Source organism: Pogoniulus pusillus, chromosome 12, assembly GCF_015220805.1.
Source record: "Pogoniulus pusillus isolate bPogPus1 chromosome 12, bPogPus1.pri, whole genome shotgun sequence".
Classification (NCBI taxonomy): domain Eukaryota; kingdom Metazoa; phylum Chordata; class Aves; order Piciformes; family Lybiidae; genus Pogoniulus; species Pogoniulus pusillus.
In genome coordinates, this window is record NC_087275.1 from 24,873,189 (window position 1) to 24,897,328 (window position 24,140).

Genomic DNA, 24,140 nt, shown 5'->3' on the forward strand with positions numbered 1-24,140 from the left:
AATTTCCTGGCTGTTAAATATTTGTACAGGAGCATGTGCTAGCAGAAAAACCTAAAAGAAGATTTGCCAGGGCAGCATGAGGGGGGCAGCTCCCTTGGGGATGGGACCAGGACCATGGGGACTTGGCTCTAGCACAGAGTCCCTGACAGCCTGGTGCTGAGCCAAAATGAGGGTCCTAGACCCACCGGTGTGGGGCTGGGTAGGGCCATTAAGGCTTATAAATACTCTCGAGGCCCCAGCAAGGATGGAGAAAGACTACATTAAATTATTTTTCTTTCCTGGGATTTTTTTGGAACAAATTTTCAACTGTGCTATGGTAACAGCTCTCACTGAGGCTCAGAAACTTAAGTATTTCAATCTGCAAACCCTCTCACAAGTTAAGTTGCTTACCATATAATCTGCTGTTGGTCAACTGCTAAGTACTAAAGTGTTTTTGTTCAAATACCTACCTTCAAATATAATCATCAGGTAAGATTTTATGCCACCTACACTGCAGGTGGTTTTGAAATATGACCATTACTTTCTCATTTCCTCCTCTGCGGAAAAGGAGAAGTGTATTTGTGTAAATCAAGGTGATGGCATACCTGTCAGAGAGGTGATATGCTGAAATTACAATGTGAGTATCATATAAATTAAAACACAGAGGAAAAAAAAGTTTGACTTTCTCAAACTGTGAAAAAGTCATGCAGAGTGATAGCTCTTGGTGGGTTTTGTCCAGGACTCCTTATGCCAGTTCAGCCCTGAGATGTCTTGGAAAATGCATCCTCTGCCATTTGTCAGGCAGAACAGAAAGCAAAGCCCAGCAGAAATGAATGGGAAGAGAATGAAAGAGCCAGAAGAACTGCTCACAGAGAAGAAGAACAGGCCCCCTCGTTTTCCATTCTCTGACAAATGTCTCCCATAGCCTTCAAGACCAGATCATGGGAACTGTGGTATCCAGAACAAAAATGGTGAGGGTGCCAAAGCCCCCAGTCTCATCCTGCAGACCCACAGAGAGGTGACAGTGCAGTACCCCTTTGTCAGCTCACCCGACCCTAATTCTCACCTGGACCAATTCCCTCATAAGCTCCTGTGAGCAAACAGCAGTGTCAAGCACAGGAGGAGATTTGGACATTCCTGTTGGTGCATTCCACTTATCTCATATTGGAGGTGACAGCAGCATCTATCAGCATGGAACCCCAGAGCCACTCCTTGTTCCTGTTAGTTGCTCCAGGCAGCCAGGGCTCAATGTGTGACCATGCCAAAAGCTGACTTACTTGTCTCAAGACCATAAAACCATGCAGTGTTGAAATCAGGACTGAATTGAATTGGTGTTTGGCTGTATTCCGGGGTACTGAAAATGGAGTAGCAGCAGTACATGAACCGAGACACACTAGTGAAGGGAAAATAAGGCAATGTAAGAGGAAAGTAGACAGGATAAAGGAACAAGAGTGATAGTCATTTAATATGAACATGAAGTTCTCTGCCTTCTGAGCTGGCAGCTTTGTTGCCCTTCTCTGGACACATTCCAGCACCTCAACATCTCTCTTGAAGTGAGTGGCCCAGAACTGGACACAGCACTCAAGCTGTGGCCTGACCAGTACTGAGTACAGGGAAAGAATTACTTTCCTGGTCCTGCTGGCCACACTATTCCTGATTCAGGCCAGGATGCCATTGGCTTTCTAGGCCACCTGGGCACACTGCTGGCTCATCTTCAGCTACTATCTACCAATACCCCAGGTCCCTTTCTTCCTGGCTGCTCTCCAGCCACTCTGTCCCCAGCCTTTCGCTTTGTCCATTGAACTATCTCAAGCCACAAGTTTTCTCACTTTCACCCTTCCAATCCTCTCCCCAGCCCCATCAGACGAGAGTGAGTGAGCAGCTGTGTGGTGCTTAGTTGCCTGCTGGGGTTAAACTACAACAGGCAGAAAGTGAGGGTACAAGCATCTAAAGAAATCAAACCCTTGCCTTCTGTAGGGGCAACAATTACAAACACTTTCTGTTCTCTTTTGAAGCCGTGCTCACCCTTGTGTGTACTTACACAGCTACCTCATCTTATGCACCAACAATTACATTGATTAAACTCTGCATAAAACAAGGCTGCCAGCTTGTACATCATCCTGAAAGGAAGACCTTTTTCTTTCATCGAGGGTTTACCTGGCACAGCTGAGATACACTAGAATGCCAAAATGGGAATTCAAAAACTGTTTATTTCTGGGGGGGGGGGGGGGGAAGGAAAAGCTCCATTGGATGTTTGGGACTGTACATTAAACATGATTAAAAGGCTACACATCCCCGGACTTATTCCAGTGAGATCTGTACAACGGCCACCACCTAAGGGTCCCCGGCTGGCTGACTGCATGTCTTCTCATGACCTTGGTCAGAGGACTTCACACAGATGTTTGCACGAGAGACCATCGTGCACGGGAAATTGAGATTTTTGGGGCAGCAGCATCCCACTGATGATAAAATAGTTATTACGTTTCTGTTCACCCAGCTGAGGCAAGGCTGCCCCTCCAATCACCCAGCAAGGCAAGAGGACGTATCGCGGTCCCGGCTTGTCTAAGCGGCGAGCTCAGCGGCGACCCCGCTGCGAGGCAACTGCTCGCTGGAGCTGGAGGCTGCGCCAGGCTGCAGAAGAACGCGGTAGGAGTGATGCCGCCGAGGGAGGGAGGGACGGCAGAAGGAAATCAAGGCTCTGCTGTTTGCAAGACTCGTAAGCGGTTTCAAGGGAGATGATTCTTCTTCAAGGGAGGTGATTCTTCTCAGCACGCTGAGCCGTAGCCGGCCTGCGCTCCGCGTACGTGGGGAAGCAGCGACAAGCGCTGCCGGCTCGGAGCAGCTCCGAGATGGCGCGGGTGGAAGCAGCAAGCGCCTGCTGGCCTCCCCTACCGCCGGACGCCAGGGGGCGCTCCGCCTCTGCCTGACCTCCGGGCCGGACTCCTGCCGCGGGCGGCGCGTTTGGCGGCGCTGCGCCGCTCTCTATGGCCGTTGCCGTAGCAGGTCCTGTGTTTACTTCCGGCAGCCCGCCGCCGCCGTGCATGGGGCGCGGGGGCGGCCGCCCGCCGCCAGCTGCCATGGCCGAGCGCGCCGGGGAGGACGAGCTGCCGGTACCCGGTGAGTGATGCCAGCTAGTCACACGGCCCGGGTTGGGGGGAGGGACGACCCTCGTCCGCTTTTCCCGGTCCGTGCACACTTCCTCCACCGCGGCGGCGGCGCTGGGCATTATCACCGGCGCCTCCTGCTCACCCCGCTCTGCGCTTTGGGGCCGCCCTGGCTTACTCCGGCCTGGACTGCGGGTGGCCCGCGGCGCCGGACTGCGGGCCGCCGGCTCGGAGCAGAGCCTTCCGGCGTCTGGCGGGAAATACTCGGCTGGCGTCAGAGATGAGAGCAGGAGAGCCTTGCTGTCGTCACCAGCGGGTGTAGAGCTGCCGTGTGGCAGCAGCCAGGTTTTTCCAGTTAATAAGTGACCTTTGGTCCGTGTTGTGGCCGAAGCTAAGGGCTCTCTACAACGGGACAGTCTCAAGTTGTCCCGAGAAAAGTCTAGGCTGGATGTTAGGAGGAAGTTCAGGAGGAAGTTCTTCCCAGAGAGAGTGATTGGCATCGGAATGGGCTGCCCAGGGAGGTGGTGGAGGCACCGTCCCTGGAGGTGTTCAAGAAAAGCCTGGCTGAGGCACTTGGTGCCATGGTCTAGTTGACTGGCTAGGGCTGGGTGCTAGGTTGGACTGGATGATCTTGGAGGTCTCTTCCAACCTGTCTGATTCTATGATTCTACCTGAAGAGAGGTTGGAGCGAGCAGAAGGCAGCCTCTTCTCCTTGGTGTCAAGTGATGGGACTAGAGGAAACAGTTTCAAGCTGCACCAGGCTGTATGCTAGGGAATATTTTTCACTGAAAGGATTTTCAAACATTGGAATGGTCTGCCCAGGGCAGTGGTGGAGTCACCATCCCTTGAGATGTTTAAGCAGCCTATAGACCTGGTGCTTAGGGACGTAGTTTCAGGATGAGCTTTCTGGTTTGCTTTCTGACAGCAGTTACTCAGAACTCATTATTTCTTTTACTCATCTAGTAGTTTTTCTTAGAGGGTAGTGATGATGCACATTAGTGTACTATAAATTTTTGTGCCCTGAGAACACAGTATTTTAGCAACAATGCCTACTCTGTTAGAAATTCATAGATCCTAAGAAGAATCAGGACTGTAAAGGGACAAAAATGAAGTAGTCTTGGTGAAACAACAGAAGAAAATGCTTCAGCCTATTTTTTTTTATTAAGAAGAAAAGAGATTAAAATGGACAACTGAATTATGACTTTCACAAGATATGAGACAATATGTATTTTCAGTCAAATTGACATTATCCTGTTCTGTGTTTTAGAATCAGGTGCTGTATTCACTTTTGGGAAAAGTAAATTTGCAGAAGATGTTCCCAGTAAGTTCTGGTTCAAGAATGACAAGCCTGTGCTTATATCATGTGGAGATGAACATACTGCTATTGTCACAGGTCAGTATTGGAAGTGAGGTACATGCTGATAGGTTATACATTTGGATCTTGAGAAGTTATGATTCTTGTTTGAATCCTGAGATAATATATCATAGGAGGTTGTGGAGAAGAGTGAGAACTGTTCTGTGGGAAGTGTTGGATGTATTTGAAGCTAGTGTGAAGTCACTGAGGGTTTTTCACAGCACACCCCCAAAAAAATGTCATGAGGGAATCTGCACTAACAATGCATCACACAGGATTTAAAGCATGACTTGCTGCAGCTTGAATATTTCTTGTGAGTCTGACAGTGTTTAGTACACAATCTTAAATATTGAAGTTTGTGTCATGGAAGTAAGCAGTGTCTCTTGAACACAGAGGCCACTTAAATGTATCAAAGGTTTTGAAGAAGTCAACTTCCATAGGCTTGCATGCAGCACTGTTTCTCTACTGTCTCCTGCCTATTTCAATATGTGCAGCATGTTTTATAAACATCTCTAGCTCACCTTTACTGTTACAGAGTGCAGATGTGTCATCAAGGAAACTTCTAGATAATCAGATCCTTTTTTTTTCAAAGCTTTTGAAGAGAAGGAACTGTAGAAGCATGAGTACAAAATTTCTTTGGCGCCAAAAGTTTTTCTGGGGACGTTGTAAAATAGAGGCAAAAGAGAGGGTAAAACTCTCATCAAGAAGGAAAAAAGGCAGAGAAACTGCAAGAGTCATTTAAAAAATAAATTAAAAAGGGAGACAAAACCTTTGTCCATCTTCTGTTCTTTGCATCCATGTGTGCCTGCGTGCACCTCACATTTCTGCTGTTAGATGGATTTGGATGATACAGTGGGATTACAGCCCTTGGTGAACGACATTGATCTACTGTAACATCTGGAATAAAAGCTCCAGAAGTGCATGCCAGTAGTGACTTTACTGAGAAGGGTACAGACCTTATGATAAATCAGGAGCTTTTTGAAATCCAGATGAGTTAGCCTGGAAGAGATAAAAGACAAACATCACAGAGGAAAGAAAGGTATCTCAAGCAGGTGTGTGGATGCATGCTTCATTTTAGTGTCTTTTATTTTCAGGTCGTAGAATCCCTACCTCCTTTTTTTTTCCCCCCCACTCTCTGGAAGAGGTAATGGGACCTATGTATGTAGGGAGCAGTGTGAATATGAGTTAAATTCAAACCTATACATGGGTTTTACACTAATGTCTCAACAACTGTAACTAAAACTATCACCCAAACTGATACAAAACACTGCTTAAAGCTGGTTTGGAGCAGAAGACAGCCACATACAGCACTGAATCTTCATTGAATGCAAATGAAGAAAATAACATTTAGCACTGAAAGAAAATAGTCAGAAATTTTCAAATACTTTCATCTAATCCAGCATCAATATTCCTATGTGACTTTCAGGAAGAAAAGTGTAAAGTGAATCTAAACCACCCTGTCTTTCTAGGTCAGGAGTCGGAGTCCAATGTGTTACTTGCATACTGTGGCTATATGTTGCCACGGAAAGGACCAGTGATAGTTACTGGCTCTGACTGCTGAGCTAGTCAGAGAAAGGTTTCTTTCTCCAGCTTTGGAGTTTGGGATTGAAATTTGTGTTTCTTTTATTCATTTGTTCTCTACCTTTAGTAACATCTTCATTAGAATGAATTTTTCTTAAGCAGCTGACTTAGTTGTTTAGCACATTTGTGAGCAGTGTAGCTTCAAGCATCACTTATAATATGGTTAATAATATTTCTTGCCCCATTTCTATATTTTTTGGGCTAAAAAATTACAGTCCACTCCCTGCATCACCTACAGCTGCAGGCTTTGGAAAGCAGTTTGTTAATCCTGTTGGGTAAATGATTCAAGATATTTTAAAGAATCATCTCCCAGTATCTTCCTATTAAGTTTTTGTTCTACAAAATCTTAAGGGTAGCGGCTGTCTTCTTTATGTGCTTTGATTAGAGTATCCTAGGCAACATGGCCACATTGGTTAAAGAGACTGATCCTGCTCACAAGGGGGAAAATGGTGATGACAGAAGACATAGCTTCTGACCTCAGAGCTCTAGAGTGAATTGAGGCCCCCAGTGCAAAAGGCTAGAAGGAGAGAAAGAAATATCAAGTGTAAAAGTCGAAGTGAAAAGAGGTGCACATGGAACAGCAACAAGACAGTATGCTTATGATTCTGAGTTTTGCAAGACATTAAACATTCAACAATTTATACCAAAGAGATATTGGAATCTCTGCAGGTATTTTGTCACTAGGTTCCATCTATTCTTTCTACCTAGCAGCAGGCCATCAGAACATGCTGCACTATCTTTTGCATCAACTACAAGGGGAAAATGAGAAAGATTAGTACACATTTGTGTTTATCTTTGATGTGTGTAGGAGTGAGCAACCTGCTGTGGTGTTCTTGTTTGTGTGATGCTAAATGTCCTGAGCGTGACTGCTCTCATTGCTCCATAAAGCCTTTTTTTTCTGAGAAGACAGTGACTTGCCTTAACAAAACTGATGTCTTTCCTGTTTTCCTGAGATGTATTTCAGTTGCATATGAATTTTAAATGAACTGTTAACATAGTTTATTCATAAACCAATGCAAAGAAGCAAAAAGCAATCATGGTGCCTGGCATGTGATAGTCTGTCCAAAATACTGCCTTTTTTGTTTTCCTCAAATATAGCTTCTCAATAGAAGCTTGTAACAATTGTGCCAAGTTTGTGCATTGTCTCCCCATTTTATTTCCCTCCTGCACTCATATAATTTAGAAAGCAAGAGGGGGAAGCTGGGGAATATATAAGACAGAATCTTAAACACAGGTGAGAGAACTGCTGGGCTGCTGCTATTATGAAGTGTATCGAGGATTTCAGCTAGTATTTCCCAGCTGCTGAATGAATGCCTTAAGCAGTACTTCATGAGCCACGGGAGCCCATGACCGATGGGGTTCCTGGGAATCACAGTTATGATAGCAGCTACTCATGAGAGATACAGAGCTTAGGAGACACTCTTCCCTACCTCTCTCACAAAACCTTTTTTCCTCAAGATAAAAAGCATCCTGTGGCTTCCCTAGAAGCCCTGAATTAATAGTGAAACATCTGCTGGTGAGAAGGCAGTGCATGTGTACTTTGGAGAAGTACTCCAGACTTGTGTAAGGATGAAGGTGGAGACTGCTGTTGGAAGTATATTTTAATTACTGAAGCACTCTGAGCTGTCCCTTTATATTTTGTTGTTGCCTGCTGGTGCCTGGAGTCAGTCTTACTCCACTCCACTTGTCTTCTTCCAGCCTTCCAGATGGTAGATGGCCACAATCCCTCTCTATCAACACCAAAATGGAAGCAAAAACCAAGAGCAGCCTGAGTTTGCAAAGTTTTAAAGTGTGACCCTTGCTTTTTTGTCTGCTATTGAATTAGTTCTCACCTCGGTGACTTGCAGTGTTGACTGGAGATATTTCATTGTGCGATTATGAATATTCATAATATTGAATACAAAATTCTGTTATGTTTCCTGGTCAGATTAGATTATGTCATGCCTGTTCCAAAACCTAATTTGCTATACAGGCCCAGAAATATTGTTTCACTACAGGCATTTTCTTAGGTTCTTTTATAGTACCTGTTAGTTTCATTCACTGTTTGAATTACCTACTTCCCAGTTTTCTTATTTTCTGCTACACTGCTAAGTATTGGAAACCTGAAATTGTACAAGGCTGTCACTCAGAAAAGGATGTAAAAAATTCCTCTCATCTATTCAGCTATTCATCTTAGAAAGCAATGCCTGAGAGTTTAAAGACTGGTATAATAAAAGGCAGATTATAGAATGAAAACTGTGACCTGTTGGAATCCTGAAAGGATAACCAAGAATGTGCTTAAATTGAATTACAGCAGCTTGACTTTATACTCCCACAGGAGTACTACTGTCTTAAAAAGTCAGTTAAAAATAAAAATGAAGGATAGAAGGAAACATACACCATCAGATCATGCCATTTGCTAGTAAAAATTATTTCTGTTAAGGTATGTTTTGCTTTCAGTCAAAGATAGCTCTGCATGTGCTTTGATGTGGTGGCATTATCAAAATACAATGGTGGTATAAATGGTGCTAGTAAAATCATGAGTGTAGACTTGACTTCAGACTATCACAGAATCACAGAATGTTAGGGTTGGAGTGGACCTGAAAAGATCGAGTCCAACCCCCCTGCCAGACCAGGATCTTCTAGAGCAGCTCACACAGGAATGCATCCAGGCAGGTTTTGAATGTTTCCGGAGAAGGAGATTCCACAACCTCTCTGGGCAGCCTGTTCCAGTGCTCTGTCATCTTCACAAGGGAAAAACTTCTGTATTGAAAAAGCAACAAGGATATTAATTATTGTTCACCTTTAGGTATTGAATTACCTAATCTCAGATCTTAAGAAGGAAGTAATAAATAGCATAGGGAGTGAATGACCCATCTACTGGGGATGGGAAATTAGTTGATGCGAGATGATATTTTCCAAAATTAATATTGTTTATTAATGTTGCTACTCAGAACTCTGTCCACCCCCAACCACTAATTTTGATAATATTTGGGTTCTTACAGGGTCATGGAAACATTCTATGGATCTAGTAATAACCAGCAACATATAGAAACATTAATTGAACTGGAAGAGAAGGTTTCCGTGGTCAAATGCCTCTTGCAGTCAATATGCTGCTTGCCCAGCAGATGGCTCAAGCTCTTTCTGTTCTGTGGCAGAAGGCAGGAGAGAATTACAAAGAGGCATTTAAGCATTTACTCACAAATTACTATTACCCACTCGTGGGGGCTTAGCCACAGTCCAGACAGTGCCCAAATGCTTTCAGGGGACTCTGTCTTGTTGGACGTTGAGAATTGAATCTTCCCTGCTTCTGGGGAAAGGATGCAGACAATCTTTGACCTTGTCTCCTGGCTTCTTCTGGACCATCTGTGTATATGTCCAGGAATTCTAGGCAGGACCTTCAGGTGCAGAAGGCAGATGTGGTGCAGTCTCAGCACCATGTCACACTGGCCACACATGCCAATTGTGTGCAGGCATCCAGGGTCTGCTCCTGGTAACTGGCGGCAGTGGAGTTTAGCAGGCAGGCAGTAAGGCAGTGTGCAATAGCAGCAGGGCTGGGCACAGCAGAGAGAGCAAGCAAAGAGCAAGGAAGCAAAGCAGGGAAGCAAAAGCAGGTTGTTCACCTGCACATCTCCTTTTATCAATGTGGGCTGAGATTTATTGCCCTTTGGACACAAGCATAGCCAATCAGGATGGCAGTTAGCCAAACCATACCACATTAGGCAAAGCCACAGGCTCACTTTTCCCTAGTTTGGGAAAAGCACAGGCCTGGCACTAGGCAGGCACAAGCTAAGTGTGTGTCCCTTACACCACAGGACCCTGGGCAGGCCAGACTCAGTAGCTCCAGGTTCTTTCGTGTCCATTTCCTGCACTTGCCTCTCTGGTGGAGCAGAAAAACATGCCTAGGCAAGGCAGGACATGTGTAGCCTGTTTTGGGCCTATCAGGCCGACCATAACAGCATTTCATCTTGAAGGAGCTGTTGAGACTCCTTTATGGATTCTGACTGTGCTTTGTTCTTTTCCAGGCAATGGTAAGCTATACATGTTTGGCAGTAACAACTGGGGCCAATTGGGCCTAGGATCAAAGACCACTGTCAGCAAACCAACATGCATTAAAGGTTTGTTTATTCCTTTTTTTCCCTTGTCTTTTTGAAATGAGACCCTTGTGAGAAGGTATTTTATAGGACATAGTTCCAGGCTAACTGATTCTGCCTTCTTTACTCATCCTGTGTAACGTAATACTGCACACACTCATAAAGGGAGCCGAAAAGGATTCCTGATTGCTTTCCTACCAGTTCCAGATTTGGAGTCTTTTTGTGTCTGACATTACTTCAGATACCCAGAATTCCTTGTCTGATAAACATTTCATTTTTAGGGTTCTGATTTTATGCAGTATTTGCCTTTTTCAGACAAACTGCATCTTCATTGTGACTGCAAAGCTGGTTAGCGTCTGCGTTGTTGTCTGTGTGTTAGAAATCAGTTGCAGCAGGCTTATATAACCTTTTTATTGCTTTTGTCTTGCCACTTTTATAAAGGAAAAAATGTATCAGGAGCTTTCTACTACTGCTATTTTTTTAGCAAGCATAAGAATTGCCTGAGGGGCGCATGGGTGTTGATATAGTTGTATGAAGCAGTCAAACAAATGCCCATATTCTTGCACGTGTTGTAAAATGTTCACGACACTTATCGTCTTCATCTTTCCTAGCTGTTTTTATCTTGTCCAACAAAACTAAGTCAATACATTTTCCATGTACTCTTACTTAATTCCAGTCAGATCTGTCCCATTAACATGTTTCTTTTCACCATTAAATGTTTATCCTCATCCTTTCAGCCAGCAGATCGATATGTTAACTTATTGTTAAAAACAAGTTATCCTGGTTGTTCAAACTCTTTCTTTCTGACTTTAGTATGTTCTGCTGCCCTTTATCTGCTCCTTTATTTCCCTTCAGAGGAAGAGTGCAGATACTCTCAGATTTACATCCTCTGTCAACTAGATGAGAGATTGATTCTTACCTTAGCTTAAATGGATTTGGTGTCAAATTTTGGTTTTACTGTCAAATTGCAATGAAGAATAAAGATGAAGAGAACATGACAACAATTCAAAGTAGACCTGACATCCAGTGAGAAAGTCACAAGGGAGTGTCTTTTCTTGGCAGCAGGCAGAAGGAGAAGGTCCGGGAGCTTTTGTCACTAGTTTTCTGTCTTCACTTGACTTTGGAAGTGGAGTTTCAAGGACATAATTTCTGCATAGGACCAAGTGGTTGTGGCTGCATGTTTTCTAAGCACATACAATCTGAGACTTGACTACAGACTAATTAAATTGGTTATGAAAAATTGCCAGCAACATGGTAAATATAACATGGCTCACTGAATAAAATTGATTAGCTTGTTGGGCTAAAGGTTAAGTAGCACAGGCTTCTAAAGAGTTGATTAAGATCATCTGTGAAGTCTGAGGCAGAGTTTTGATGTATAAAGCAGCAAACTAACATTGTAAGAAAAAGCCAACATTGGAAATACTGTGGTTCTAGGCTGGTGGTTGTGGTAGATGTCTGATAGAGTGGGCAGGAACCTGAATTTAGGCAATTTATGTTTATGTATGTGTCACAGACCACAGACAGATCATGCTTAAGTAATTTTATTCAGTGACATGGTAAAATGTATAAGATACTTAAATCTGAATGTCATGAAGCTGTTGAAAGTTGATTTGGAGAGACTGAAAAAGAGTCTCTCCAAAGAGATGATGGTTTATGGTTTTGTCATGGACTAGTGCAGTGGAAATGCAATTAAATGTATGTTATGTAAAAACAATGCTGTTTTAAGAACATTGTATAGGGATAGGGCACATGGACATAGCTAAGAGGAGGTAAGTTGTTGGCAGTGATCAGTAAGTAGAGAGAGGATAGAAAAGTCAGTGAGATGTTCTTCCTCTATTTCTAAAATGAAGTGCACTTGCCATGGAAGAAAAGGCCACCTTACACTTTCTTTTTCCCACCCTTGACTCCCCTCACATACATTCCCAGTCTTTGTTCATACCCAGACTGCAGGAAGTACATGCAACGGGTGAGTGGTAACTGAGCTGAAATTCAAACAAGATGTTGTATGCAAACATTGTAGGCACTGTCCAGATAGGACTGTCCTTAACAGCTGAGTTTAGTGATCAGTGTGAGGGCAGTGCAGAATTAAGGTCTAGCAAGAAAAAAAGATATTTGCATCATGGGGGAGGATGGGGATGATAAGAGCAGTATGGTTTTGGAGGTTTAAGATAATGCAAAAACCCTAAGAGGGAGTTAAGAGTAGTACTCTGATGAAAACTGAAAATTAAGCATGCATTTTGTCCTGCATATACCATAAATGGGATAATTTCTGTGTAATGTAGCACTAGGATGAAGTAGCCATCATGAAGTTTGCTTGAGTATCAGCTGTAGGTTTTTAAGGCCTGTATCAGTTTTCTTGCCTGGGGGAATCCTGATTGAATAAGTTACGTGTTGGGTTCAGATGAGCAACGCATCTTTTAATCATTCTGTTGGAAAAAAACAGGAAAAACATCAGAGCTCCCTCTAGAGCATCACACATTTTGTTGTTGAACCAGCTCTCAGATTGTTTATAACTCTTCCCTCCTTCTTGGCTTTTATTCATAGCTTTAAAACCAGAAAAAACAAAACTTGCTGTTTGTGGAAGGAACCACACTTTAGTTTACACAGGTATGTAACCTACATTGCATAAATATTAAAGATTCATTTCTTCCTTTCCTTTCATGCAAAATTACATTGGGAACCCCAAGAGTGCTGAGGAAGGAAAAATAAATGCAAATAGAATTGTTAAAGTTTTTAGATCTTGTTCTTTGAATGCATGCCTCCATGATTTATTCTGAGCCAGTGCATTTGTCAAATAGTATTACACAAGAGTTTACTAGCAAGAGACAGATAGGAGAAAAAATTCCTGCTGCCATTTGAGGTGTGGTTAGCAATTATCAATATTTCATTTAAGCCCTGTAAAGGTTTATTATTAATTTCCATGTATCTGTACCTAAATTTACCTTTGACAAGTAATTTATCTTTATTAATGTGAAGTTATATATATGAGTACAAATGTAGTAGAACCGAAAGACTTCAAATTCTGTCACATTTTGGTTAGACAAAACCATCTGCTGTTTCAGTGACAAGCTGCTTTATTAAGCTATAAATTAATAAGCTGTAAACTTAAACTAAAATAATAAATTTTTAGAGAGAGGCAGTATGCAGAGAATTGATGAAAATTCCTGTCATGCTTCTAAAATTTATGTAGTGGAATAGCCATCTTTGTGGTTGCAATTCTTTAGCTTGCAGTAATGTTACAAAGAGGATTATTTGATTATTAGGAGGTTTATATATGTGGAGGCCCTGAGCACTGTAAATAAGACTATTAGAATAAACCAGAACATTTTCATAACAGTTGAGTATGCAAGACTGCACAGGGTAAATATTAGTCAATTTTAGTGTACATGCTGGCAGGATAATTTGTGGCCATTTGTACAGAAGGGACCATTTATAAATTGCATGTCAGTTGCTTATCACATTTTTGTTACTAATGGGCCTTATCTTTTTCATCATATATGGATACTTTAGATGTGAAACATACTAAAATTAAAAATATCAATCTTTAAAGTTCTCTTAAGCTGAAGATACCAATCATCATCTTCAACATCAATGTGAAGATTCTAAACCCCAATTTAAATTGAAAGTTATTGAAACATTAAAACGAGTAAAATGTCCCTAATAAAAACTTAAGTGAAAATAGATTTCATTTACAGTGCTCAAAACTATCAAGTTATTAATCTCTTTAATTTGCATACTAATGCACCTTCCGTTTTCTTGCTTGTAACATCATTCACTGCTTTCCTCCTGCTTTATCTTAAGATATACATTCCTTGGCAAAGGAGCTTCATCTGTCTGATAGGGCTACTAGTAAGTATTTTCTCAGAACTCTTGCAGAGCTTGAAATTACATTTCCTTTTTAGATCAGACTCCAGAATGGTGGCAAATACAGTCTGTCTGAATACATGTAAAGCCTTTAGAACGTCCTAATCCAAGTGTCTGCTGGAAAGCCTCCTTGCTAGCTACAACAGAAATGGCTAAGTCACCTTGAGGATATTTCAGAGCAGTAGGCCCCAAGTTTTCTGCAGTGTTTTGCCATCAAAAATTAAATGACTTGCTTCAGTTTCTCTTACTTTTTACCACTGCTAAGAATGTCTTTGTTCTGTGTGTTGTGACATGTGCTTTTCTGCATGCAGAAAAAGGAAACGTGTATGCTGCTGGAGGTAACAGTGAAGGACAGTTGGGATTAGGTGACACAGAGGAAAGGACCACCTTTCATTTAATCAGTTTTTTTACCAACCAGCACAAGATCAAACAGCTAGCAGCTGGATCATACACTTCAGCAGCAGTAACCGGTAAGAGCAGCAGCTAATAAAATCTATTTATGTGTGTCCAGTCTGGTGTTCAAGTGAACCATTTATCCAGCACTCTGCCTGCATGTGAGTGTACTTTGTGCCTCTCTGTCTTCTGTAACCAGAGTCATTTTTTCATAGCAAATTGCTGACAGTCTTGCCAGCACAGTGAGGAGTGACAGTCTCATTAACCTTCCTACAAGTCTTGTGAGTAGTAGACTTTTTCCATGAGTGGTGACCTACCACAGGAGCTCAAACTGTACTAGTTGAGCAGGATCCCTTACAAAGGAGAGATGATATGAACGCCCTCAAAACAGCAAAAATGTTCAGCTGATTTCCAGAGAAGCCAGACACAAAACATGGATCTTAAGAAAACTTCATTTCTCTAATTTCACTTCTTACTGCAACTGTTTTGGTCTGCTGGTACAGGCTACACAGTGGTGTCCTTACCATTCCAGAGAGAGGCATAACCTATGACCTATTTCTCTGATCACAAAATCATACAGTTGTGACATGTGCTGGAGTGTGTCCAGAGAAGGGCCACATGGATGATCAGGGGGTTGGAGCTCCTGTTCTATGGAGACAGGCTGTGAGAGATTTGGGGCTGTTGAGTTTGGAGAGAAGGCTCCAAGGAGACCTTCTTGTAGCCTTCCAGTATCAGAAGGCGGCCTACAGAGCAGCTGATGAGGAACTTTTCAGGGTGTTTGGTAGTGATAGGACTAAGGGGAATGAAGCAAAACTAGAAATGGGTAGATTCAGATTGGATGTTAGGAAGAAGTTCTTCAGCATGAGCATGTTGAGACAATGGAACGGGTTACCCAGGGAAGTGTTGGAAGCCCCATCCCTGGAAGTTTCTCAGGCCAGTCTGGATGGGGCTCTGAACAACCTGATCTAGTGTGAGGTGTCCCTGTCCGTGGCAGGGGGTTGGAGCTAGATGATCCTTGAGGTCCCTACCAGCCCTGACATGATTCTACATCAAAGTCCACACAGTTAAATGCTTTCAGTCAGTGGATGGATGGTCTTACATAATATAATTTCTTAATTTTTTACTATAAATCAGCAGTTTCAATACCTGTTTAGGAGAAGTTAACGAGACTGCCATTCGAAATGTAGCAGGGAGCATGAGAGTGTATGAGAGAGATGCTGGCCTGCTTGTTTGGTTTGTAATTTTTTGTGGCAATTGCTAACATTCTCCTGAGATTTGGGTGATTTCAGTTCCCAGGAGCATCTCTGTAGCAGTGTAGGTGGCATGTTTTTTTGTTCACAACTTATTCCCCACTAGTAAGAAATTTGCAGAGAGAAGATGTCATCTCTTCTAGAAAAATCTAGAGATTTTTCATGTTATTTGCTACCTTGGTTTTTTTTTTTCCTTTCTTTTTTTCACTGCTGCCATTATTCTTTGTACACTTCTGTCATTGGACAACAAAGGCTGAACTTAATAAACCTGGAACAGCTATTGTGATAATTCAAGGAAATCAAAATGAAACTGAGGAATATAATCACCTATGAAAAAAAACTGAAAAATAAGACAAAAATACCAAGGTTAGAGCAGAGAATAAGTTTGGAAGAGAAAGGAGTGACCTCCTAGTAGAAATAAACATAAATTCACTGTAATATTTTCATACTGAGCCATGGCAGCTGAATTGTCTTACACAGTCCTCCTTTTATTGAAAAATTATTTTCATTTTGCTATTTATGGTCAAGCATCAGCTACTGATTAAGTGTCCGTGTCATTTTTGCTAAGCTTAAGTGATGCTCCCTTTATTTCAGGCTGTTTTGTTGCCTTGTGCTAGATATACACAAATCACACAGCAACATTCAGGTTAGAAAAGACCCCCAGGATCATCCAGTCCAACTACTAACTATGCTCTACAAAGTTCACCCTTAAACCATATCCTCATGTACCACATCCAAACGACTTTAAAACACATCCAGGGTGGGTGACTCAACCACCTCCCTGGGCAGTCCATTCCAATGCCTGACCACTCTTGCTGGGAAAAAAATGTTTCCTAATGTCCAGTCTAAACCTACCCAGTTGCAGCCTGAGGCCATTCCCTGTTGTTCTGTCAGTAATTACCTGTGAGAAGAGACTAGCAGCTGCCTCTCCACAATGTCCTTTCGGGTAGCCACTTATTTATTATTATCTCTGAGATTGTGACATTTAGTGTCATACACAGAGTGCATGAAATGCTCTTAAATAGATAGATTTATTAACTCTGATTTTTAAATCTGTTAACTGTCTGTGTCTTCATTTTAGAGGATGGGCAGCTTTTTGTATGGGGTGACAATTCAGAAGGTCAGCTTGGCTTGGCTGATGAAGCCTGTGTCTGTGTCCCTTGTCAAGTAGATGTTGGAAAACCTGTTTCCTCTATATCCTGTGGATATTATCACTCTGCCTTGATAACAGGTGAGAGAATGGAAATAGCCATTAGTGGAGACAACTCAGATTGTTGTTTTTGTAAAGGTATCTGATGAGGCATTCATTACTTTTGAAACTAGATATGCCATAGCTGTTAAAAACTGCCATGTGGCAGAGACTCATCTGTGTACTTTTGTAGCACATTGGAAAATGTTCCAGAGACAGGCTCTCTAAAATGATCTCCTAAGTGATTAGTTTGGGAAACTGGCATGTAATCTATTGTGGGCTTTATTTGTTATTGATAAATTAACAGAACTGTAATACAAATCTGAAGTTAATCTCCTGCATTTGCAGATTGTTGTGTAAAAGTATATTAGAAAGAGTAGCTACCATATCACACTTTAATTTCTTGATGTTGTGGATTAATACATGCTGTGGTTTCAATAAATCTTGATTTTTCTTGAGATTAGTATTTTTTTTTGTAATGATAAATCATTATCTTCATCATTTCTAGAAGTATAAATATTTAACAGACTTACTGTGTTTACTGTGTTTTGAGGGAGAATAAATCCCATATGTTAGCAGGAAAGATGCTGTCAGAGCTTGATGTTAATGTACGAAATGTTAAGTTTTGAAGTCAGTTAAACAGGCAGTATACAACGTGAAGAGAAGCATATGCTACAGTGAGCCCATGTCTGCTCTTCAAACCAACTCACCTCTCTCTGCTTTCCACCTCTCTCTGCTGGATTCTCAAGTGATGATGCCACTCATTTTTTTAATTATGCTAGTATGGGTGAATTTATCAGTCAGTATTGATGGTACTATGTATTAGCATCCATGAATTCCTCTCAGCCATATAGATTCACATCATTAAACTTTACAGGTTAGTCCCCACAGAGTAATTAAAGATTTTGAAGGATCAATAGTTTTGATTGTAAAGCTTTTAGTGGGTACCTATCAGACACTTTTCTCAGGTTACTTGATAAATGCTGCTTTTCCACATACAATGTCTGTATAGCTTTCTGAGAGCATGCTGTTAGTGGAATGAGAACTTCCTGTGGTGGACAAATATTAATTAGGTGTTACACTGGTAGTGTGCAACTTTTATTACAGATGATTTATTACAGTAAATTGATTCAATTCCTCTGACTGATGAAGACTTCAGAACTTGTTAGGAAATCTATAGCTTCCTGAACTCAAAATATATGGGGGGAAAATGCAGTAAGAAAGCATGTGCCTTCTGCCTTTAGAGTCAAGAGATGAAGCTCTGATGAGACTGTAGTGAGATGTGACCTTAGTTTTGATTAGAAGAAAGGCTGAGGACAAGCACTGAAGGGCAAGAGAGAGTAGTGTGTGTGACAAGTGCTGTAAGGTAGTGGCAACTTTTAATGGAGGAGGATGCTGTCTACCACTACCTGAAGGGAGGTTGTAGCCAGGTGGGGGTTGATCTCTACTGTCAGGCAGCCTGCAGCAGAATGGGGGGACACAGTCTTGGGTTGTGCCATGGGAGGTCTGGTCTGGATGTTTGGAAAGTGATTGCCAGAGAGAGTGATTGGCATTGGAATGGGCTGCCCAAGGAGGTGGTGGAGTTGCCATCCCTGGAGGTGTTCAAGAGAAGCCTGGATGAGGAACTTGGTGCCATGGTCTGGTTGACTGGATAGGGCTGAGTGCTAGGTTGGACTGGATGATCTTGGAGGCCTCTTCCAACCTAGTTTGTTCTATGATTCTATGAAAAGGATTAAGGTGGCAGCTGGGTAAGAAAAATGGAGCCTGTTAAAATATTAATTGGCCGATGCAATGACTATTGCCTGTGAAAACAGGGAGTTGTTGAGTGCTTATTGTTTAAACAGGCATAAATGTGAAATGGAAAAATCTGAATTTTCAGCCTTAGTATTTTGAAGTCCTACCTGCACAAACTGATCTTCAGTCTGTCCTGTGGAAACTCCTGACACACAGGTGGCCTCTTCTGTGGTGAAATCGTTTTATTATTATCCTTGCCAACAGTCTTATTTGGCTGATACTTTAACCACTGTAGTAATTTAGTGTTGGACATCCAGGTACTTATACTGAATTAATCTTCTGATGTATCCAGAGCGTGTGAAAACAAAGGCTGTGCGTTTAAGACTACTGTAATCTCACTGTGAAGTTAGCCATCAAATTACTAACCTCTGGTAGGTTCTGCAAGCTGAGTCTGTTTAAGTACAAATGTAGTTATCTTTTCTTACAACCTTTTTAAGAAGCAAGTCAGGGTGCTATACTTTAGAAGATTTTGCTTGTAAAGGAATGAAAGGTGATTCTTTTAGTGTTATGACAGGATTTTTTCATTTGTGGAAAATCCTTGCCTGTAGAACTGGCTAGACTAGCTCAGAACGTTTGTTCACACCCTCAGTTATTCTGCCTCTGAGAAATAGTAGAAGATCTGACCACTATCAGAGAAGACTGAGACCACCTAATGAACCCAAAGGTACATGGGACCTGATGAGGTCCATCTGTAGGTCCTGAGGCATCTAGCAGATGAAATTGCAAAGCCACTTTCATCATATTTAAAAAGTCATGGCAGTTGGGTTAAGTTCTCACTGACTGGAGAAGGGCAAACATAACCCCTATTATCACAAAGGAAGATAAAGAACACCCAGGGAAGAACAGGCCTGACAGTCACTCAGTGCCCAGCAAAATAATGGAGCTGATTCTCCTGAAGACTCTCCCAGGGCACATGGAAAACAAGGAGGTGATTGGTGACAGCCAGCATGGCTTCACTAATGCCAAATCCTGTGTGACGAATTTGGTGGCATTTTATAGTGGAGTTACTGCATCAGTGGATAAGGGAAAAACAAGTGGCATTATCTTCCTGGGCTTGTGCAAAGCTGTTCTGCATGACATCCTGGTCTCTAAATTCAAAGGACATGGATTTGATGGGTGAACTACTTGGTCAGTAAGGAACTGCACATAAAAAAAGCATCAGATAATATTCTGTCTTTAATAACAGAATGTGATTGTAGGATATAGAACTTGATATATGTTGTGAGATTGAACTGATGAGCAGGCATCATATGATTCCCTTTCTTGATATGTTTATCTCTGGTGTAAGATGTATGCTGGCTAAGCAAACTGCTAGGATCACAGACATGTCTGGGTTAAAACTAAAGGGTGGTTAAAGGAAGATGCTAGAATACATAGTGTGGTCACAGAGTGCCCTCTCCAGGGCAGGATGTTCATTAGTAAAAGACTGTTGTGAAAAAACAATGATGCAAGTATGGATGCCAGCTTGTTCCCTTAGAAAAACTGCTTTATAAAGATGTTTTTGGTAGGCATTTGTCTTTAAGTTGTTGAACTTAATCCAGGTGCAGTGACAATGAAAAGTAGAGTGGAATCCTGCCACAAAACTTCAGTAGATAAAAGCATGTTTTATGGCAGTGGCACAGAATTCAATCACCTGAATTTGTACTTCACTTCTACAGCCCACTTCCAACCTTGAAGCTTCTCTTTTTCAGTAGCTCCAAGAAGATCATTTATCACCTTTCCTACCTTTGCTTTTTAGAAAGTCTTCTTTGCAGAAGACTTCTTCTACTGAACATGCCAGTCTACCATGCACACCTGGCACCAAAAGTGGTTGTAGGAGAGCAGAATATATCCTGAGTTATTTGTAATAAAAGACACTTCTTAAATTTAGATTAGGCACAAACACAGACAATGGCTACGTTATTTCCATGCACAGTTTGGGAAGCTGACCTGGTTAGTATACTTCATCTTTAAAAGATGATTATCTGCTCTCATTTTGCATTCTTCAAAGAGTTCCAGCAAAAAGAAGGTTTTATTATGTAGTTTGTGGTACTCTTTAGGACTTTTTTCCTCGTATATTTATTTAACTTTCTTTTTGCAGAATTAAGATGTTAGGTCTCCATCTCAAACACAGCAACAGATAAAGTAATTAAAAAGTGTAGCAGTGATTTTAAGTCCATATACAGATGTATGAAGCATGGCAAGCATATGTAGCTCATTTGTCCAAGAGAGGAGAATGAGAGCAGAAAAAGACAGAATATCTGATCACTAGGCTGGTGTCTACAGCAGAATTACATTTGTGGACCCAGGAAGGAATTGAATATATTAGACCTCTTCTGCTGTTTCCCTAGCCTGAGCTGTTATCATAAGCAAGGTCTAGATAGATTCTCACTGAGATGTCTTTTCAAAGTTTGCCAAGTTCCTTGATATTTTTTAGTGTGCTTTATCATTATTTTTAAGGAACAATTTTAAAGATCATCCATTTTGCAAACACTTCCATGCTCAGTCTGTCAACATTTGAAGTGGTTTCAACCAATTTGATCTTGAATAAATATTTCTTTTTTTTTCTTTTTTCCCCCACTTTCTTTATTTGTTTTGTTTTGTGTTTTTGTCTTAATATTTTTCATTGTTTTAATTTTCTTTCTCAAGGGATGATAAAATGATGAAATTATTTTGTCTGCTGCCCTCATTTGCCACTAGCCAGCTCTTAGAACTTTTATAATCTGCTGTGTATGCATTTGTCTTAGAGAAGCAAAGGTTGTTCTCCGTTGACTTGCTCATTTCCTTGAATGCTGCTTTGTCACACTGATACAGAAAATGTGCCAGGGAAGGGCTAGCAGGTGGAGTACCTCAAGGATCTGTACTGGGACCAGTCTTGTGTAACACCTTCATGGGTGACATGGACAGTGGCATTGAGTGCACCCTCAGCAAGTTCTCTGACGGCACCGAGCTGTGTGGTGTGGCTGACATGCTGGAGGGAAGGGATCCATCCAGAGGAACCTGGACTGGAGAGGTGGGTCCATGCCACCCTCATGAGCTTCAGCAAGACCAAGTGCAGGGCCCTGTATGTGAGTTGGGGCAATGCCAACCACAAATTGTGTTTAGTTTGAGGCTAACTGGAATATTTTAGTGAGAGAAATTAGATTATAGGCTGTGAAAAGGAAACAATGGTGATGTCTACTTCATTCATAGGCTTGATGAGATATATAGAAACAAGAACATAAACACAGATAAGACAGTGCGTGTGGGTCTCTGAGAGCCTCTGCTTTTTTCCCCTTGGGCTGCTTCTGTGTAACTAATCCTTCTGCTTTCTAACCCCCCCTGGCCAATCCTCTAAACTCACCTTGCACGCAAGGCAAATCTGGGATAAGGTAGAGGGGCGGAAAGAAGGTGGGGAGCCCTTCCTGGGGACTCAAGTTTCTGGGAGAGCATTTGTGTATTACTTTTTAACTTGCATATTTCTGCATATAACTATAAATACTTGTGTCTTGTGCTAAGCTGTAAATATAGCTTCATTCTTTAATTCCCAGCTTGGCCGATTCTAGTCTGGGTGATTTCATAAGAGTAGGGGGTGGCAGGTAACTCCCAAACCATCACAACAATATAGGCTGGGCAGTGATTGGCATGAGAGCAGCCCTGAGGAAAGGGACTTGGGGGTACTGGTGGATAAGAATCTCAACATGAGCTTCCAGTGTGCATTTGCAGCTAAGAGAGCCTACTGTATCCTGAGCTGCATCAAGAGAAGTGTGACCAGCAAGTCGAGGGAATTAATTCTCCCCCTCTACTCCGTTCTGGTGAGATTCCACCTGGACTACTGCATCCAATTCTAGAGCCTCTATTACAGGAAAGATCTGGACATGCATATGAGAGGATAAAGTTAAATAACCAGGTTGCATTGTGCAGAGAGTGTTTTTACACTGCAGATGTACTGTGCACATGCTGTACTCAAAATCTCTCTGTGTTTGACTAGGTTGTTTTTATGCTTGATAGCTACACTGCATAGTTTTTAGGCTACTATTTGCCTTAAAGGGATGTGTAATGTGTTTTTTAAATATGCTTTAATAAATGAGTTTATCTCTGTTAGCTGGAATATTAAGTTGAAAAAAATGTAATAAACTCGATTAGTTTGGGAAGTCAATGGAAGCTTGGCCATTTGAATCTCTAATCCTAATTAATTAGATTGTGAGTGGATTAATATTTGCAGTGTAGTAGTGTTTAAGAAATGCTGGTCTCTTCAAAGAGAACTGCACGAGTAGCTAAGCCCAAAGTTCTTTTGGGGATTTATCAGCTCGTTTCTAGAAATATATTACAGTTCCAAGAGTATTAAAACAAGACTGAACTTTTTTTTAAAGTTTTTTTTTTTGTTGTTCTTTTGAGTTTTGTTTTTTTTTGGGTTGCTTCCTTGCTTCTTTCCTTGCTTCTTTCCTTGCTTCTTTCCTTGCTTCTTTCCTTGCTTCTTTCCTTGCTTCTTTCCTTGCTTCTTTCCTTGCTTCTTTCCTTGCTTCTTTCCTTGCTTCTTTCCTTGCTTCTTTCCTTGCTTCTTTCCTTGCTTCTTTCCTTGCTTCTTTCCTTGCTTCTTTCCTTGCTTCTTTCCTTGCTTCTTTCCTTGCTTCTTTCCTTGCTTCTTTCCTTGCTTCTTTCCTTGCTTCTTTCCTTGCTTCTTTCCTTGCTTCTTTCCTTGCTTCTTTCCTTGCTTCTTTCCTTGCTTTCTTTTTTCCTTTTTTCATTTTCTTTTATCCACCCCCCTTTCTTTCCCCAACCTTTTCCCCCCTTTTCTTTTTTCCCCCTTTCCCCCCTTTTCTTTTTTCCCCCTTTCCCCCCTTTTCTTTTTTCCCCCTTTCCCCCCTTTTCTTTTTTCCCCCTTTCCCCCCTTTTCTTTTTTCCCCCTTCCCCCCCCTTTTCTTTTTTTCCCCCTTCCCCCCGCTTTTCTTTTTTTCCCCTTTCCCCCCCTTTTATTTTTCCCCCTTCCCCCCCTTTTCTTTTTTCCCCTTTCCCTCCCTTTTCTTTTTTCCCCTTTCCCTCCCTTTTCTTTTTTCCCCTTTCCCTCCCTTTTCTTTTTTCCCCCTTTCCTCCCCTTTTCTTTTTTCCCCCTTCCCCCCATTTTATTCTTTTCCCCTTCCCCCCCCCTTTATTTTTTTCCCCTTCCCCCCTTTTCTTTTTTCCCCTTTTCCCCCTTTTCTTTTTTCCCCCTTTCCCCTTTTCTTTTTTCCCCCTTTCCCTTTTTCTTTTTTCCCCCTTTCCCCTTTTCTTTTTTCCCCCTTTCCCCTTTTCTTTTTTCCCCCTTTCCCCTTTTCTTTTTTCCCCCTTTCCCCTTTTCTTTTTTCCCCCTTTCCCCTTTTCTTTTTTCCCCCTTTCCCCTTTTCTTTTTTCCCCCTTTCCCCTTTTCTTTTTTCCCCCTTTCCCCTTTTCTTTTTTCCCCCTTTCCCCTTTTCTTTTTTCCCCCTTTCCCCTTTTCTTTTTTCCCCCTTTCCCCTTTTCTTTTTTCCCCCTTTCCCCTTTTCTTTTTTCCCCCCTTTCCCCTTTTCTTTTTTCCCCCTTTCCCCTTTTCTTTTTTCCCCCTTTCCCCTTTTCTTTTTTCCC

General features: G+C 41.8%; 1 protein-coding gene across 2 annotated transcripts in view; it reads left to right on the forward strand.

The window, feature by feature from the left end:
* The first annotated feature begins 2,636 nt into the window (after positions 1-2,636).
* RPGR (retinitis pigmentosa GTPase regulator) overlaps positions 2,637-24,140 on the forward strand; it is a 56,464-nt gene continuing 34,960 nt past the window's right edge. The window contains exons 1-6 of one of the 2 annotated variants that reach the window (XM_064151928.1): positions 2,637-3,096; positions 4,351-4,476; positions 10,023-10,115; positions 12,636-12,698; positions 14,267-14,425; positions 16,680-16,829. In XM_064151928.1, coding sequence (XP_064007998.1) covers positions 2,964-3,096; positions 4,351-4,476; positions 10,023-10,115; positions 12,636-12,698; positions 14,267-14,425; positions 16,680-16,829 — 724 coding nt within the window. In that variant the 5' untranslated portion in view covers positions 2,637-2,963. The remainder of the gene's footprint in view (positions 3,097-4,350; positions 4,477-10,022; positions 10,116-12,635; positions 12,699-14,266; positions 14,426-16,679; positions 16,830-24,140) is intronic. The other variant, XM_064151929.1, reaches the window with a different exon arrangement.